A 15,252-nucleotide genomic window follows, 5' to 3' on the forward strand; every position below is an offset into this window, starting at 1 on the left:
CCTTAAGTACTCGTCCTGAAAAGTCCTGAACATGTTTAATTTGTCCTCCCAATGTCTCCCTGCCTACTTCTTGTCTTTGACTGTTCACCAGATTTGACAACCTGAGGTTGCACGCGAGCTCCTTCCAGTGCTAAACTCGTATTCCTCAGATGCCCAATTGGATTTTAATGGGCCCCACCTCTTTATCAGATCAAATCAGCCTGAAAGGCCCTCAGCAGACAGCCTGAACAGCGAGCTGATAGATGAGTCTATCAGCAGTATGGCATGCCCCTGGAGCTCAGAAATAGCCTTAAAGCAAGAGTCAACCTGTCATGTGGAAACCGCCCACAGATATGGTTGGTGTGCCTTTCGCTAAATAATCTGCTGGCCTGAAAACAGGAATGGGATCCCACAGCAGTTGTATTTTCATCTAACTTTTGAATAAAAACTTTGTTTTTCATACGTTGACTTGGTGAGAAACTGATATTCAGGTTTGTTGATATTTTCAGTGCATGTCCTGACAACATTTCTTCAGTATGTGTTTTTCCTGAAAGGAGTCCCAAATGGGACGTCTTGTGTGCTGAAGACGTCACTCGTGTGGGTTTCATTACTCTCTCGGAGCTCTTTGTAACATCTACCTGTGAACTCTCGGGGCAACGTCATGCCCGTCTTTTTTCGCGGCTCATTAACCAAGCGTCTTGATGAGAGCGAGCGTGACCTTGTCTCGCTCGGCGAGGAGCCGTGAAGTCGTCAGATGCTGAACTCACAGAAGTCTGACCGCGTGCCAGACCCCTGCTTCCCAGAAGGCAGGCGGTCAGTGCTTATATTGAATCTTATGGACAGGATGGTCGTGTTGCGCTGACGGTCTGTTTGAGTCAAAGACAAACGGGGGGGGGAGGGATGTGTGAGATTTTTGTGAGGAATTTGCATTTTCTGCCCGTGTACGCATTAGTTTTGTCGGCGGGCTCTGGTTTCCTCCTGTGTGCTTGTAGGTGTGTGATCTCTCCCTGTGATGGACTGGTGGCCTGTCCCGGGCCTTCAGATCGCTGTCGGCTGGGATCAGCTCCGCCGCCCTCCGACCCTGCGAGGGACGATGTGGCGTAGAAGAAGAAGATGGATGTAAATTACTGTATCGATTCTGAAAGTCTACTATACGGACTGATAGTTTGGGGTTTGAAAGACACACTCACTCCATCAGGCAGCATCTTAGCAGAAAAAAATGGTATTGATTGCTTTGTGCAAAACCCAGGGAGTCGAGCAGATTTTGGGGCACAACGCTGAGATCAAAAATATATTAAAAGTTTGCATAAGTAGGATCCATCACTACGACATGAAGGAGATTGTTTGGATCCACTTTGATAAACTCTGGACCTACATTAACAGAGGTTCCATGACCCCATTCATCACTTTGGACGGGAGGATTGGAGAATCAGTGAGAGGGACAATCATCTCTGCAGCCCTCTATCATCCATCTGGTTTTTATGGTACATTGTCAAGAGTAAAGTTACTTGTAGACTTTTGAAAGCCTGCGAGGCTTTGCTGAGAGACTGACATGGAGAGACAAAGATTGTTTCGTGTGATGAGATGAAATAGAAAATTGAGCTTTTTTTTTTTCTTTTTTTCTCCTCCCCCGATAGCAAAGAACTGTATCTGCTAAAATGAAGTACCGGTCAATTCAACTGATAAGCGTGACAGATGTAGTAATATACCTTTCAACGGCAGAGATTAGAAACCTGGTCAAAGTAGCTACAAGCTGACAAATACTCCGAGAAAATATGTCTTTTACAAGAGTGTACGGCCTCAAACTGAAGAGAAACAGTCAAAGAAACAGCTTGAGTTTGTTATGGACTTCACTCTGATTGATTCTCTTTTTTGGGGGGATCCAGCAAAACATCCTTGCATGAAATATCTGCGAATTAAACTCAAGATTTCTGTTCGGAAACGCCTCATGTCAGCAGTTCATGTGCCAAGAAGACAAATTGACCCCTGCACAAATACAGGTGTGTGCAAAGTTTGTTGTGGCACACCCAAGATGACGTAAAGCTTTAACTACCGATACTGTGGCCTATGCGCGGGGCTGCTCGACTGGTTCACGTGTCTGAGGAAAGTGTCACTTTTTAAACTCCAGCAGAGTGAAAAGGAGGCATCACTTTGTCGTGAGGGAGGTGGCAAATTGCACGAATGACTAAAAAATTCCCATTCAGCCCCCATCCAGAACTAAACATGAGCAGAGTCAAAGGGTCTGACTGCTTTCCAAAGTCAGCCTGGGACACTTTTCTTTATCTGCGAAAGTTGCTGCGAGGTCCAGCCCCCGCCGCTCCAGAAACTCAGAGGAAGTTGTCCTGATTGAGCTTTGTCTGCACGGCACGTCTGACTGCAAGGACAATGCCATCGGCAGCAATTGAGCCTGAGGCTGCAGAGACGGCCGGATGGACAACATGCAGCCCAGACGAGGTCATACAATCGCGCGGAAAAACAAATGTGTGTACACAGTCGTGTAAAGTCGGACGGGTCAGGCATCAGGCATCGGCAGGCTCCGTGTCGACCGCTGCACATTCGTGTGCGGCTTTAAGGCCGCCAAGGGAGCCGAACCTTTTATAGGTTGCAAATTAAAACTCAGAAACTCCTTTCACTGGAACATGGCAAATAAGATTTTAAAAATCAAACAATATTGCCTCATTTTGAATTTGATGACGACATAAAATTTTGAGTATTAAAATCAGCTGGAACGGCATTTTGCGAGTTATATTAACTAGCAAGCCAAATTACGTGAAAGGAATTCATATTGTTGCAAATGTTTGCTTCCTGTTTTTTTGTTTGTTTTTTATGAGCATTTTACACATTGTCCCAGCTTTATGGAATTGGAGTTGTAATATAAATTTAATGAAGTTGGGTGACATTGACAAAGTGGAGACACTTGATTCTTCATTGTCACGGTCACACAGCGTCATTGTATGCAAGATACAAGATATTTTTTCACGGATAAATAGCTTGGTGGCCCAGAAGAAATACTGTCTTGCCTCCTCCTGAACCGGCTGTTTGACATAGTCTGGTGAAATGGGTCTCCGAGTTGGAGTCTCTGCATGGCTGCATTTGGGTGGAGAAACACAATGAATGAATGTGCTTGTAATAGCATGTCACCTCATAATGGAAAAGACAGCTTACTTTACAGATTGTGCAGATTCCTCTGGGGTGTTGGGTCTGGTCACAGTGATCTATCGAGTCGCTGCATCGTGGAAAGCAGGAGGTTTACTATTTTATTTGGCTATTTTTAGCATTTGTTGTTCAGTGGATGATCGTTGTTGAAATATTCACTTGGCTTTGAGCCGTCAGTCTCTCTCACACTGGAGTCTTCGTGGTGCCGTGTGAGACGATGCATCCAGCTCCGTGGTTGTTTTGGATTTTGATTCTATTAACCTGAACTGTTGATATTGCTGTCTCCTTTCTACTTGCATACAGTAGGTCTTAAACAGAAATGATGAAAGCAGTGGTTAAAGTTCAAGTGATGATCGCTCGTCATGCAAAAAATGCTCTGAGCTAAATTCTAACTCGGTTTTTAAAAGCATCATGTGTGACTGGAGCTACGCAGGCAGCTCCATGTGCAGATTCACTTCTTGTTCAGTATTGGCGAGTAATCTCATTTCATAGCAGTTGCAGTCAGGATTGGCCATGATCTGCTTGTTCGCCTTATGTGTCAGTGGGTTTTTCCTCATCGTCCAAAACATGCATTTTAGTCTAATTTTTGATTCTGAAGTGTTAACTGGTTGTTTGTTTGGCTCCTTCGCTCCTGTGGATGGACGAATGGATGGTATTGATTTGAGCGTTGGATTGTTGGACTCTGCTCACTCCGAATACAAAACGCATTGATGATTTAACATGTGATTCTGTGAACTTTCAGGCTCATTCAATAAAAAAAAAACAAGTTTGAAGAATTTATAATTTTTTCTACATATTTGAAAACAAAAAGTTGTATTTTGTAACATTAGCAGCTCCGATCAAAAGGTCATTAACGCCTGTAGCTCAGTGTTTGTAACTTGACGTGTTTACACCAAAGTGATGATGTTAAGCACCAATTTAATTTGAGTGACAATCTTTTATAAGAAATGAAGCCTAGATTTCGGTCCAGATGACAATAACCTCCTATGGGTGTGCAGTAGGAATACGGTGATTAAGCCGTGTGTCCTGTTGAAGTGCAACTCCTGTGGTGGGAAGCCAAGGTTGTGATAAACAAGAGCAAAGGCCCCTCGTGGACTGATGTCCAAGTCCTCAAGCGCGTCCCTGTGTTAAGAAATCCTCGGCGGGCTTAGGGAGCGCGAGGACACACAGTATTGTCTTACTTCCCAGAATCTACAGGCATAAACCTCCTTATTCATGCCGGGTGGCCGCAGCACAGTGCTGGCAGGCGTTCAGCGGACAGGACACCCCCGCGAATGACCTTTTAAAAAGAGTAAGTCTCCTGAAGAGGCCAGGCTCACTAATCACCCATCACTTCCTGCCCGAGTTGTGACTCAGCCAGTCTTGAGGGATTTATATCAGGCCTGTGGTGCATTATTTGTGATCTCATTAGCAGTCGAGGTTGCACTTTTATTTGGTTTTGGATACAGCGATGTGCGCAATCACCCTATGTTTTATGAGGCAACAAACATCGCGTTACAACGCAACTAACGTGTTGCTGTTCATTGTTTTAAATTTCTTTTTTTTTCTTTTTTTTTTCGCTCCAGGAAAACTGTTGGCTTCGATTAATGCGCTTTATTTGTACTGTGCAGCATAAAATCCAATTTCCCAGTTTGTTCTCAGCAAGAAGGCAAAAAGACAATCCTGTTTCATAAAATGTGCAATATGCTCAAAGATGGAAACCTCATGCTCTTTTAAACTTGCCCGCAGGACGAGTCAACTTATAACAGATGTCTCTGATTCGTGCTGAAGTTTTGCAAGTCTCCTCAGGCTGCATCTACTGTATTCATTATCTACAAACCTGTCAATTATGTTCCCGATTAATTCACACGTTGTGCTTTGGAAACGGCAAAGGGTGAAAACTTTTGACTAATGTTACAAAAGAATGAGAATAAAGCCTGATATGTGTCAATTTGACCAACAGCGCACATGAAATATATCCATCCATCTGTCTTCAATGTGCCTTTATTTAGTCTACGCCTGGACTCAAACCGGGGACATTCTCGTTCTGTTGCAAGAATTCTAACCACTACTGCACAGTCAGTGGCATCCCCAACCATAATATGTTCAGTTTATTGTTATAGAGAGGAATATCTTCATTTTGAATAAGCTTGAATCAGAGTTTTTCGGTGGTAAAAGACAAGAAATGATTAGTCTTAACAATAATAATGTTGCTCATTTGTAAATTAGTAAGTCAGGTTTTAAAAGACATGCAGATTTGTAAAACAAAAATGATGTGCTGTGACTGATACCCAAAAATTCGGTTGAGTGACTTGAGCTCATGTTAAAACTTGAGTTTATTCATGAACCTTAATATTGGGTCATAAACACTTAACTACTGTCGTCATGCGTCACACTTTCTCCACAGTACAAAAATGTAACATTGCCAAAAGCAAATACAAACTATTGGTTTATGATTGATTGTTATCCCCTTTTTTCCCTTTAACCCATCACAGAAGAAAATGGAAATTCATTGTGAAACATTAGCCGAAAGCACCCAAACATAATATAAGACCAGGCAGAGAGTTTTGATAATAATGTAGTTTCATTGTTAAATAAAATGCTTTAAATATATGTTTATGTTGTCTTTTTACATGCATTTGTGGCATAAGAAAACATGTTTAAAGTTATTAGAATCAGTTCTGAAAGTCGTTGCTCCTATTAAAGATAACCGGAAGTTGATTATGTTCCATCACAGTCCTATAAACTCTGTGTTTGGCGTTAGTTGTTCAGTGAAAAGCTTTTCTAATGCTGACTAATATAAACTCTGAATTACATCTGCATCATCTAAGTTTGTTTTCGTGTCGACTGGTACTTACTGCAGCCGTAATATCTGCCATCGGTGCAACACCTTCACATCAGTACTTTTCCTTATTGATCTGTTTTTTGTTGGGTTTGTATGTTTTGGCATCCAGTGGGCGTTGCATGAAGTCTGCGTTAGAGAGTGGAAACCCCAGTGAGACCCTCCAAGTTTGCAGCTTGACCTCTGAAACGGTGATTTCTCTGGGACTCCACAAGTGTGACGTCAGACATGAGATCAGGCCACCAGGCAGCTGCTCGGCAGACCCTCCACTTCTCTCCCTCACTCGTCTGAGGAGAAGGAGGCGTTCTCCCCGGGGACGTTGGCCAGCATCGCACTGTTTACTCAGTTCAGAGAGTGATGTAAGAGAGCTGAAAGAGGTTCGAGTAAATGCTCGCAAGCACATACGTGCTGACTCGCACAATCTTGGCCGCGATCTTCCTTTCAATCGCTCCAAACAAAACAACGTTTCAGTGTGAGGTTTGAGAGGCTTGACTCTGCTTTGTCTGGCCCGTCCTGCGCGTTGTCGTCTTTTCCTCATTCGACAAATCACAGGGGCCCCGCCGGGGAAACACTATCTCGACATTATCCATAATACTCCATGAAGTGCGTCACACGGTGTGTGAAACACTCCTGGGCTCGCGTTAGCGTTTGCACGTTTTGTTTCTTGGTGGGTTTTTTTTCCCCCCCGTCGCACGCACGATCCAGCGAGCAGACAGACGCTCTCCTCTCGGAGGACGGCTGCCGAGCAACAAGAGCGAGCGGCGGTTAGCATTTGATCTTCAACAAGCGGGGCTGCGGCGCTGCCCACCTGCCAGGCAGTGTGTGGGGAACTGGGCCGGCGATCAGTGGGCACCACTCGCCCGGCATCACGCTGGGCAGAGGGGCCCAGCAGATGGGCCATCTGGTGACTCGCTGGCACGAGACGAGGGGGCTCCTCTGAGGCTGTGTGTGTGAGAGTGTGTTTGTGTGCAGCATCAACAAACTGGGCAACGTGGTGTCGAGAGACCACCTGTCTGGTGGTTGTTCGCCGGCTCTTTCATGTGTGGTCAACGGTGCCGCGCGAGCGTGGCCTGATCTGTAGCCCCACCCCCACCCGCTCTGTCCTACCTCATCAGATAGACTGGATGTATTACCGTAGTTTTAAATCTCGTCATGTTGTCCTCGTGCAAGTGTACACACATTTAATGCTCATATTATGACATATTTGGAGCACCCCGCTCTCATGCAGTTGAATGCCCTTTAATCGTTTCTACTCACGCTGAGTGCTTCTGCTTTTAAGTTTGAGCTTTCCATCCCCTTTTTTTTTTTTTTTTTTAATTTGCCGTGTTGATGTGTTGGCTCTGACAGCAGTATACTGCCTGTTCCTATGTTCAAACTCGGTCGGCACCCTGTGACTCTGCCCCGCAGGCTGTAAACCGCTCCGCTGGTCGTTTTTATATGCTTTCATGAAAAGTTTGGGGGGCTGACAAATAGAGAAAGTGTTTGTGTCTCTGCAGACAAGCTGGAGCGTTTATCTGCGCTCTGTGTTTGGGGTAACAGGGACATACTGTACACAGCGGTGGAGGCTTTAAAAACACAAGAAGGCATGCAACATGGACACTGGAGAGAGACAAACAAGAAGTAAATGATGCTTGCAAACCAGAAACAACAGTCAGTATATCTCCTGAGTGGAGCCATTAATCTCTCTGGAGGCTCTTTAGTCTTTTCGCAAAGAGCCAGTGTTGAAATGTGTTTATGACGAAGCTTCCACAGGCCAGTATACCCTTGCACCTTCATTAAAAATGTATTTCTGTAATTATTTTTCTCCCTTTATTTGATTTCTCACTTTATTATTTCATTTGTGCATTTTCTCCCCTAAGCTTCATATTATCTCTTGTTTGTCCCCGGTGTGCGCTGCCTTTGAACAGGACTGCACAATTACGTTTGCAACGGCGCGCAAACGTTTATCACAGAATAATGTTGCAGAGCAGAAGTGAAGCGTTCGAGTCAAACTGCAGCACTGGCATACAAACACGCACATACAGCCCAGCCTTGGACTGTAGCCACTGACAACAGTAGCTGTGCGTCTGAGTTGTCTGTGTGCAGCAACAAGCAGCCTCCAGCAGCGAGTTCTCAGACTCCCCATCCATACCAACCTGTGAGCCAACAAGAAATTCTTGGATGTTGTTTTAGGTTTTTCTGCAAACATTCACATGTTCTCATAGTTATTGACACAAAGTATGCTGTTATACAGCTGTTTCCCTATTTCCTCTTCCCCTTTTATTGTCAAAGAACGAACAAATAGTTCCCACAGTGTTTGTTTGAAGATGATCTGCATAAATGACATGAAAATGATTTTTGCATAGCATGCAACTTTGCAAAACAGCTGCTTTTCTAAGTGTGATCACTGTAATGCAAAATCTGTTTTCTTTCAGTGTTGATGCATCTGCTCTGTATTTGCCAGTTCAGTACTTGAGTACTTTTTCAATATTTTTTATTAATGCTCACGGTTTCTACCTGAGGCAGGCAGTTAGGCAAAAACACCCACGCCAGCCTCTGTTCTGCAACACAGGATCTGAAGTGCATTTGGCTCCTCCATCATCAAACACTGAGGAATTCCCTCACGCGTGCTGTCTTTCGCTTTTCAAAGTGGCAATAAAGAAATATCGGGGCTTCCACAGGATTGAGTCTCATTCTGTTCGTGCTTCAGCTCTTACCTGTTGTGTTTTTGTCTTTGAGCCAGGAGATTTTGTCGAAAATAATATGTTCATCTCAAGAGACCCGGTTGAATGAATATAAAATCAAAAAAAATACAGGAGCAGTGACATAGACGTGGAAAATAAAAGCTTTGTGTGGATACTACCACCTGCGTCCTGTTTTGTCATTGTTTTTGTGCAATCGGAGAAATATTATGCACGCCAGGCTGCATGAGAATGGCACCGTTCCTGGATGTTGACACCTCGTTGTGTTTTTGTGTTTCGGCTCCCAGGTTGAAGTCTTCGCTCGCAGAAAGAAGTTGAGCTCTGTGCTCGAGTTCAACAGGGCCACTTCCTGATGATGACAGTAAACATGGGTGAGTAACATTCGAAAGCTGGTACAGTGCGCTCGCACTGAAACGCGGATGCCGAACGGGAACGCACACAAACACGCACACTTCTCACACTTCCTCTGGCAGGAACAGTGCAGAGAAAAATAACACATGCAGAGAGAGGAAAAGTGTGAGAAGACCGTTGTTTTCATTCAGATGGACTGTTTTCTACTCACTTTATCGGTCTTTTTACACGTGGTGCATAAAGATATTGTTTCATCTTTAATTGCTGAAACTTGCACCAGCTTTAAAAAAAGAAAACACACAACTACCCCCCCACACAAAATCCCCCCCAAAAAACATGATATATAAGTACTTTGATTGCAGTGTTTATTTATAGTCAAATAGGTGTGACTACAAATAAACAATGAAGACACACACACACACAGAAGTGGAACAATAGCGTTGGTATATTTGCATGTGCACAGGGGCCTCACTTTGTTGCTACCTGATTTGTGTAAACAAAGCTGAAAATATCCGATCAATACCGTTTGTCTATTCTTTCTTCACAATGCCCTGCACAATTATAACTGGGATTTTAATTTGAACCTGTTTCCATTGTGGTCTGAACGCGTTGCTCCCCCTCTCACAGATGACGGTCTCCAAAATGGACCCGGCCAGCACAGGAACTCACAAGGTAAAGCCGAATTCTTGAAAGTGGAAAAATAAATTGCATAACTTTTCGCTTGCTTTCAGTAAAAGGAAGGTTTGTCAAACTCATTTTAGTTCAGGGACAACTCTCGAATGTACCCGGCAAATACAATGATAACAATAGAACCGATGAATAAAATGTAACGGTAACTTCAGATGCTTGCTTTTGTTCTGGAGCTAAAAAGTACATTATGATAACGTTTAAATGAAAGAAAAATAAGCACAACTTCAGCATTACACTGCAAAAAAACAATGAATTGTGCCCTCCGAATTATTATTGAATTATTTTGCCTCAAAAAATGTGCTACTGAAATGTTAAGGTTAATATGCAGGCTTAAATCCACAGGCTTCGTATTGTATACTTCAAACGCTCGCTTTCGCTGCACTCTTGTTGCAAAGACAAGATAATTGTTTCCTGTCACTGGCAGTGTATACAACTGGGAACGAGCATTACAAATGGCCCTCTTCAAAAAGCCAGTGTTTACCAGACCATTATGTAAACAGAGTTTTGATTCACACAGAGCTTTTTTGCTGGGGCGCCTTACGGTTCACGTACAGTAGTACCACAGTACAAACTCGCTCAGTCTGAGAGCAGGACTGTCTCGGCCTTCGGATGTTGAGTGGAAATATTTGCCCTCGTACCACAATCACAACAGTTTCGGTTCAGACCTTGTTACAAAGACTAATTGCCAAACCGTTGTTGTGTCACACCCACATTGGGCTGCATGACATCAGTCAATATTCTCGTGAATGATTAACGTCAAACACTGTAAACATTGTAGCCATCAGTTGGTAAATTAGCTGCACCAACAGTTTCAAAAGACATTGAGACGTATCGAGGGGCTACAGTCGAGTGCGCCTTGCTTAATATAGCTTGTGCGTCTGGCTCTGTGTGTGTGCGTGTGTGTTGTGCGTCAGAGCTCGGACCGTTGCGGCGCTGCAGAGTGAGGACACGTTTGGCTCCAGCTGCTAATCCAGCCGGATGCCTTTGCCATGATGTGTCTCTCGGCACCAGGAAATCCCCTCAATGTCTTCATTCAGGCAGCCTGCCTCTTTCTCTCTCTCTCACTCTCACAAGTATGCACACACACACACACACACACACACACACACACACACACACACACACACACACACACACACACACACACACACACACACACACACACACACACACACACACACACACACACACAGTCACTGCCTCGTCAGCTGTTTCTACACTTTTCGCTGGTACGATACAGTTCTACCACTATTGTCTAAACACTCCCCGAGTGGTAATACATGCTTCAACCTACTTTTCTCCAACTGCTTTAGCAGTTCTGGTTTCTATAAACTACAACCTTTGAGGAGTGACTCCATGAGAATATCACCTTTTATATAATTGGTCTTGGACTGCGCGCCCTGCTTCATTTCATCTACTGCCATTTTCGGGGTTCCTGAGGAAATAAAGAGGAAGAAAGATGCAGCGCAATGATGCAACGGCCAGCAATCAGCCTCCATTGTGTAACGCCGCTCACTCTGCTGGCTTCCTGGAATTCCCCCCCCCCCCCCCCCCCTCTTTCTTACGCTTGTCACATTTTATCCAAGACACACAACGAGAAGCTCAGGAAGCACACTTATCTCGCCCTATCAGCGCCGCAGACAGAATTGTGGGTCACGTTGAGACGAGGTTCCTGAAGTTTCTGTGGGCAGTTTGTGAGGCTACTTCTGGCAGATTCATGCAGTTAGTGTGTGTGTGTGTGTGTGTGTGTGTGTGGAAGCTGGTTGCTTTCCACTGTGCTGGTGGTTAGCCTTGGCTGCCCTCGGCCTGGCAGCGGCCGTGGAGCAGGCCAGAGTGATGTAATATTTCATTTATAGCCTGCCGGCTCCGTTGCCCCGCCACCACCACGCATTTCTCACACTCTCATTGCCCCCCCCCCCACACACACACACACACACTTTTGCCCTCCCACGGTACCCCATCTCAGCTATTATCCATAGGTTGCATGGCAGGCTTTGGCCACACAAACACACACACACAGATATACACATGGTGGCCTGTGTTTGTTTTGTATCCTTGACTGCGAGTGAACTGAGTAGTCTGGAGCCCTGAGCCTGTGGGGGCAGGACTGAAACAACACTTGTCACCAGAGAGAGAGAGCGAGAAAGAGAGAGAGACAGGGGTAGTGACAATAATAATAATAAAAAACCAAAACGGAGCTATTGTTTACAAGTGTTGTTGTGTTTAATCATGAGGCAACTTTAAGTCAGTTTATACCAATCAATTCACTTTTCATATCCATTTGATATGGTGTTCTAAACATTTTAGGAAGAATTATTGTCAAAATTAAGTTGCTTTTTGAACAATGTGTTACAAATCAGAAGGTATGTGCATCACAAAGCTTGAGTTGGCCAGCGCAACAAGGTTTTGATCCAGTTTCCAGATGGATGCCAAACATTTTTCATGCTGATTCACTCCAAACTTTAATCAGGAAACTAAACGATAATACAATTATGTAAAATCCAGGCGCTTCAGAAGAAAAAGCCAGAACATTAGGCAGGTTTTTTTTTTTTTTTTTCTGGCCATGTAATCAGTGTGAACATGGAAAAACTCTCCCCTTCCTCCATCATGTCCATCTCGGAATGATTCAATCAAAAGTACATTAATTTCCTGATGTGGAATAACGTGGTTAGTCCAGCTCGGCGTTCGGCGCTGAGACAGTGATTCAGTTCCTTCCTGTGCAGCGAGGACAGGCCTGGTCGAGTTAGTCATCCACCGCGGCTGACACCATTACAACTGATGCCTCCTCTGTCAGTCTGTTCGTGTAACTGCTGCGTGACGGTGGCAAGTAACACTGTAGTTATTGTTTTTTTTTTTTCCCTGTAGAGGTATTTGGGTTGTTTATTCATGGAGGTGTGATTTCAGTCTTTTATTTTCAACATGCTCATGAAGGAAAACGCGGAAGTTGACTCACTTGTCTTTCACTAAACACCCACACCTGTAGTTATGTACACCTGTGGCCATACAAAGAAGTGTGTCAGGCACTTTCTCAGCTTGACAGAAAACACCAGATTGCCTCGCTTCATGGTGGTTTTGCTGCTTTCACATACTTCAACAGTGCAATTTGTTGTCTGACTAATTGCATTTCATTTTCGGAATAGAAATCCTCCCCTCACTCTCACTTTTCTGAAAGGTTTCCGATCACTCAGCGTTATTTAGCTTGACATGAGTGGAGGTAGTTTGCGACGCAGCAGAGAGGAAAGCCGCATTGGTTTATCACTCCGCTCCTGCCGCTATATTTGGATTGTCAAACAAAACCTCGTCCACCTCTGTGGTGAGCTGCCACCTCGGTGTCTTGTCCGTTTGCTGAGCTAATCAGAGTCACTCAGGCCAGAGGTGAAAGTTTGTGTTTAACAAGCGAGCCGGGAGGTGTCGCTCTCCAGAGAGAGGATGAGTGATGAGTTTGATGTGATGAGAGACTCTTCACAAAAATGAAAAGTAGAATCCTCCCCTTTTTTTATCCCAGATATTTTGCTGACGAAGCTTCTCCTGTGCCTGGTATCTTGACTGGTTTATGGCGGCTGTTTGAAAGTGGAAATACTGAGCATGATTGATGATGTAATGAGGCTTTTCCTCTTGTACGGCGCTAAATTGTTGAACTTTGTCAACCTTTTTGATATCATTCAATTTTTGGAGGATCTGTCTTGTACCCAACAGGGTAAAATTTATGAATTCTAATGAGAAAGTTCGACGATTTCCTCCCTCAATCCAAAGTCATTCAATTGAGGTTAATTGGTGACTCTAAAGATCCCATAGGTGGATGTGTGAGTTGGATGCAGTAACATGGAAGGGAGATGGATAATGGCCTCTGGTTCAAATTATATGCTCTGATGAAATATAATCATACTTTTAAATCCTCAAGTTTTGGATTGGATGATTTTAAAAGCTAGAATAACACAGCATTTCTATTGCATTCTCACTTTTGCGATGCCCCTTTATAGCCAGGAAAACATGCCGAGCTTCATTCAGCTGAACTAAACTCTGCTTGTTAAGGCTCCTTGTGGAAAATATTGGAAATCAAACCCACCAGTCGAAACAGACCATTTTCTGCTTTAAAAAAACCCAAAACAAGCTACACAGCAAATGGAAACACCAGTAGGGGGGCAATTTGTGTGTGTTTTTTGTTATTTCATACTTGGGATCTGATTTTCCATCTTGTTATTGTTTGGATACACAGATTCAATTAGTGTGTCATTATGAAACTTCACGGTCAGTTACATGTATTCAATCACAGCAAGCTGCTTTTACTCTTCCAGGGTCGCCGACCTCATTTTACCTTCCATTGAAATGAGGCAAGTGAGCCGTAAAGGACTGATGCTTACCAGTTTGAAAATAGTTTAGTTCTCTTTGCTTCTCGTCAACTGGGTTTGGCTCCAGCCCTCATGGATCCTAACTTGAGTTGATTTGTTGGAAGTCGTACAAGAGGAGTAAGTCAGACTCCCAACACCTCTAATTGGATTTGTAAGCTGTTGTGTAAAATTTTTACAAACTATATCTAAACCGCCGGGTGAACCCAGTTGGCCACAAGACCCGGACAGTGGGAATAGGATCAAGTGCATGTCAGACCCCCATCTGCTCCTTGAGTCACAGCAGCTTCGCTTCTGACATCTCTCACACAGAGAGCCATTCTATCTGAAGGAATGCGGCCTTACCAGCAGGTGCTGTTCATGCTATGCGCTCATATACACCTGGCTGAACTGTGTGTGTGTTTGTTTTCTTTTTAATGAATACACCCTGGTGTTAATTAGAGGCACCTGTGGCTCAGGTAGCAGAGCACGTTGTCCTCCAGCCTCGTGATCGCTGGTCCGATGCTCAGCTCCACCCATCCAAGCTGAAGTGTGCTTGAGCAAATCACTTCACAGAAAGCTTCTCCCAATGTTGTCTGAAAGGGTGATTTTGACCGTGCAAAGAGAGAAAATGTGAAATAGAAATGATGTCCATTATTTATTAAAGTGAGAGGCAGGCAGGGACTGGGGTCAACCACCTCTTCTTTTTATTGTAATGGCCCCATTCAGATAATTGGTTCTATTAATGCCGTTTGATATGGTAATGGGTGACATGCTAATCTGCATGATTGCTCCATTTACTATTGAGTGTTCATGTGTCTGTGAGTGTCGATGGAGCAGAGGAGAAAAGTGAATTTTGGTTTGGATGATGAGCATCAGCCTCTTGTATATATATTAATGAGCAGCGCGGACCTGCTTCTTATTCCCGATAAGATGTGAATTATTTATCTGAAACATCCTTGACTTGCTCTTGTTTAGCCGGAGGCCTCTTTGATTTTGGATTGCCAGTGTTTGACTAAATGAAGGCCCAGTCTTCATCTGTATTGTGTTTCTGACGTCTCCCCGCTGACACATGATGAAATATTGAGGTGTTTATCGATAGAGCTCCGGGTGACCACATCGCCCTCTGCACCAGGTACTCGTACTGAGGTACATCTCCTGCATTATTAAACACCTTTGCTCGTTGGATTTTTGTATGCAGAGTGCAGCATTTTGGAATGATCAGCGAGGTTAGGAATGTGAGCAGTAT

The 15,252-nt window shown here is 44.1% G+C and overlaps 1 protein-coding gene across 1 annotated transcript in view; it reads left to right on the forward strand.

The window, feature by feature from the left end:
• The window catches only part of map3k22 (mitogen-activated protein kinase kinase kinase 22), a 41,668-nt gene that overhangs the window by 985 nt on the left and 25,431 nt on the right, over positions 1-15,252 (forward strand). The window contains exons 2-3 of the mRNA XM_080514957.1: positions 8,925-9,008; positions 9,616-9,660. Coding sequence (XP_080371083.1) covers positions 8,990-9,008; positions 9,616-9,660 — 64 coding nt within the window. The 5' untranslated portion in view covers positions 8,925-8,989. The remainder of the gene's footprint in view (positions 1-8,924; positions 9,009-9,615; positions 9,661-15,252) is intronic.

Source organism: Blennius ocellaris (genome assembly GCF_963422515.1).
Source record: "Blennius ocellaris genome assembly, chromosome: 19".
Lineage (NCBI taxonomy): Eukaryota > Metazoa > Chordata > Actinopteri > Blenniiformes > Blenniidae > Blennius > Blennius ocellaris.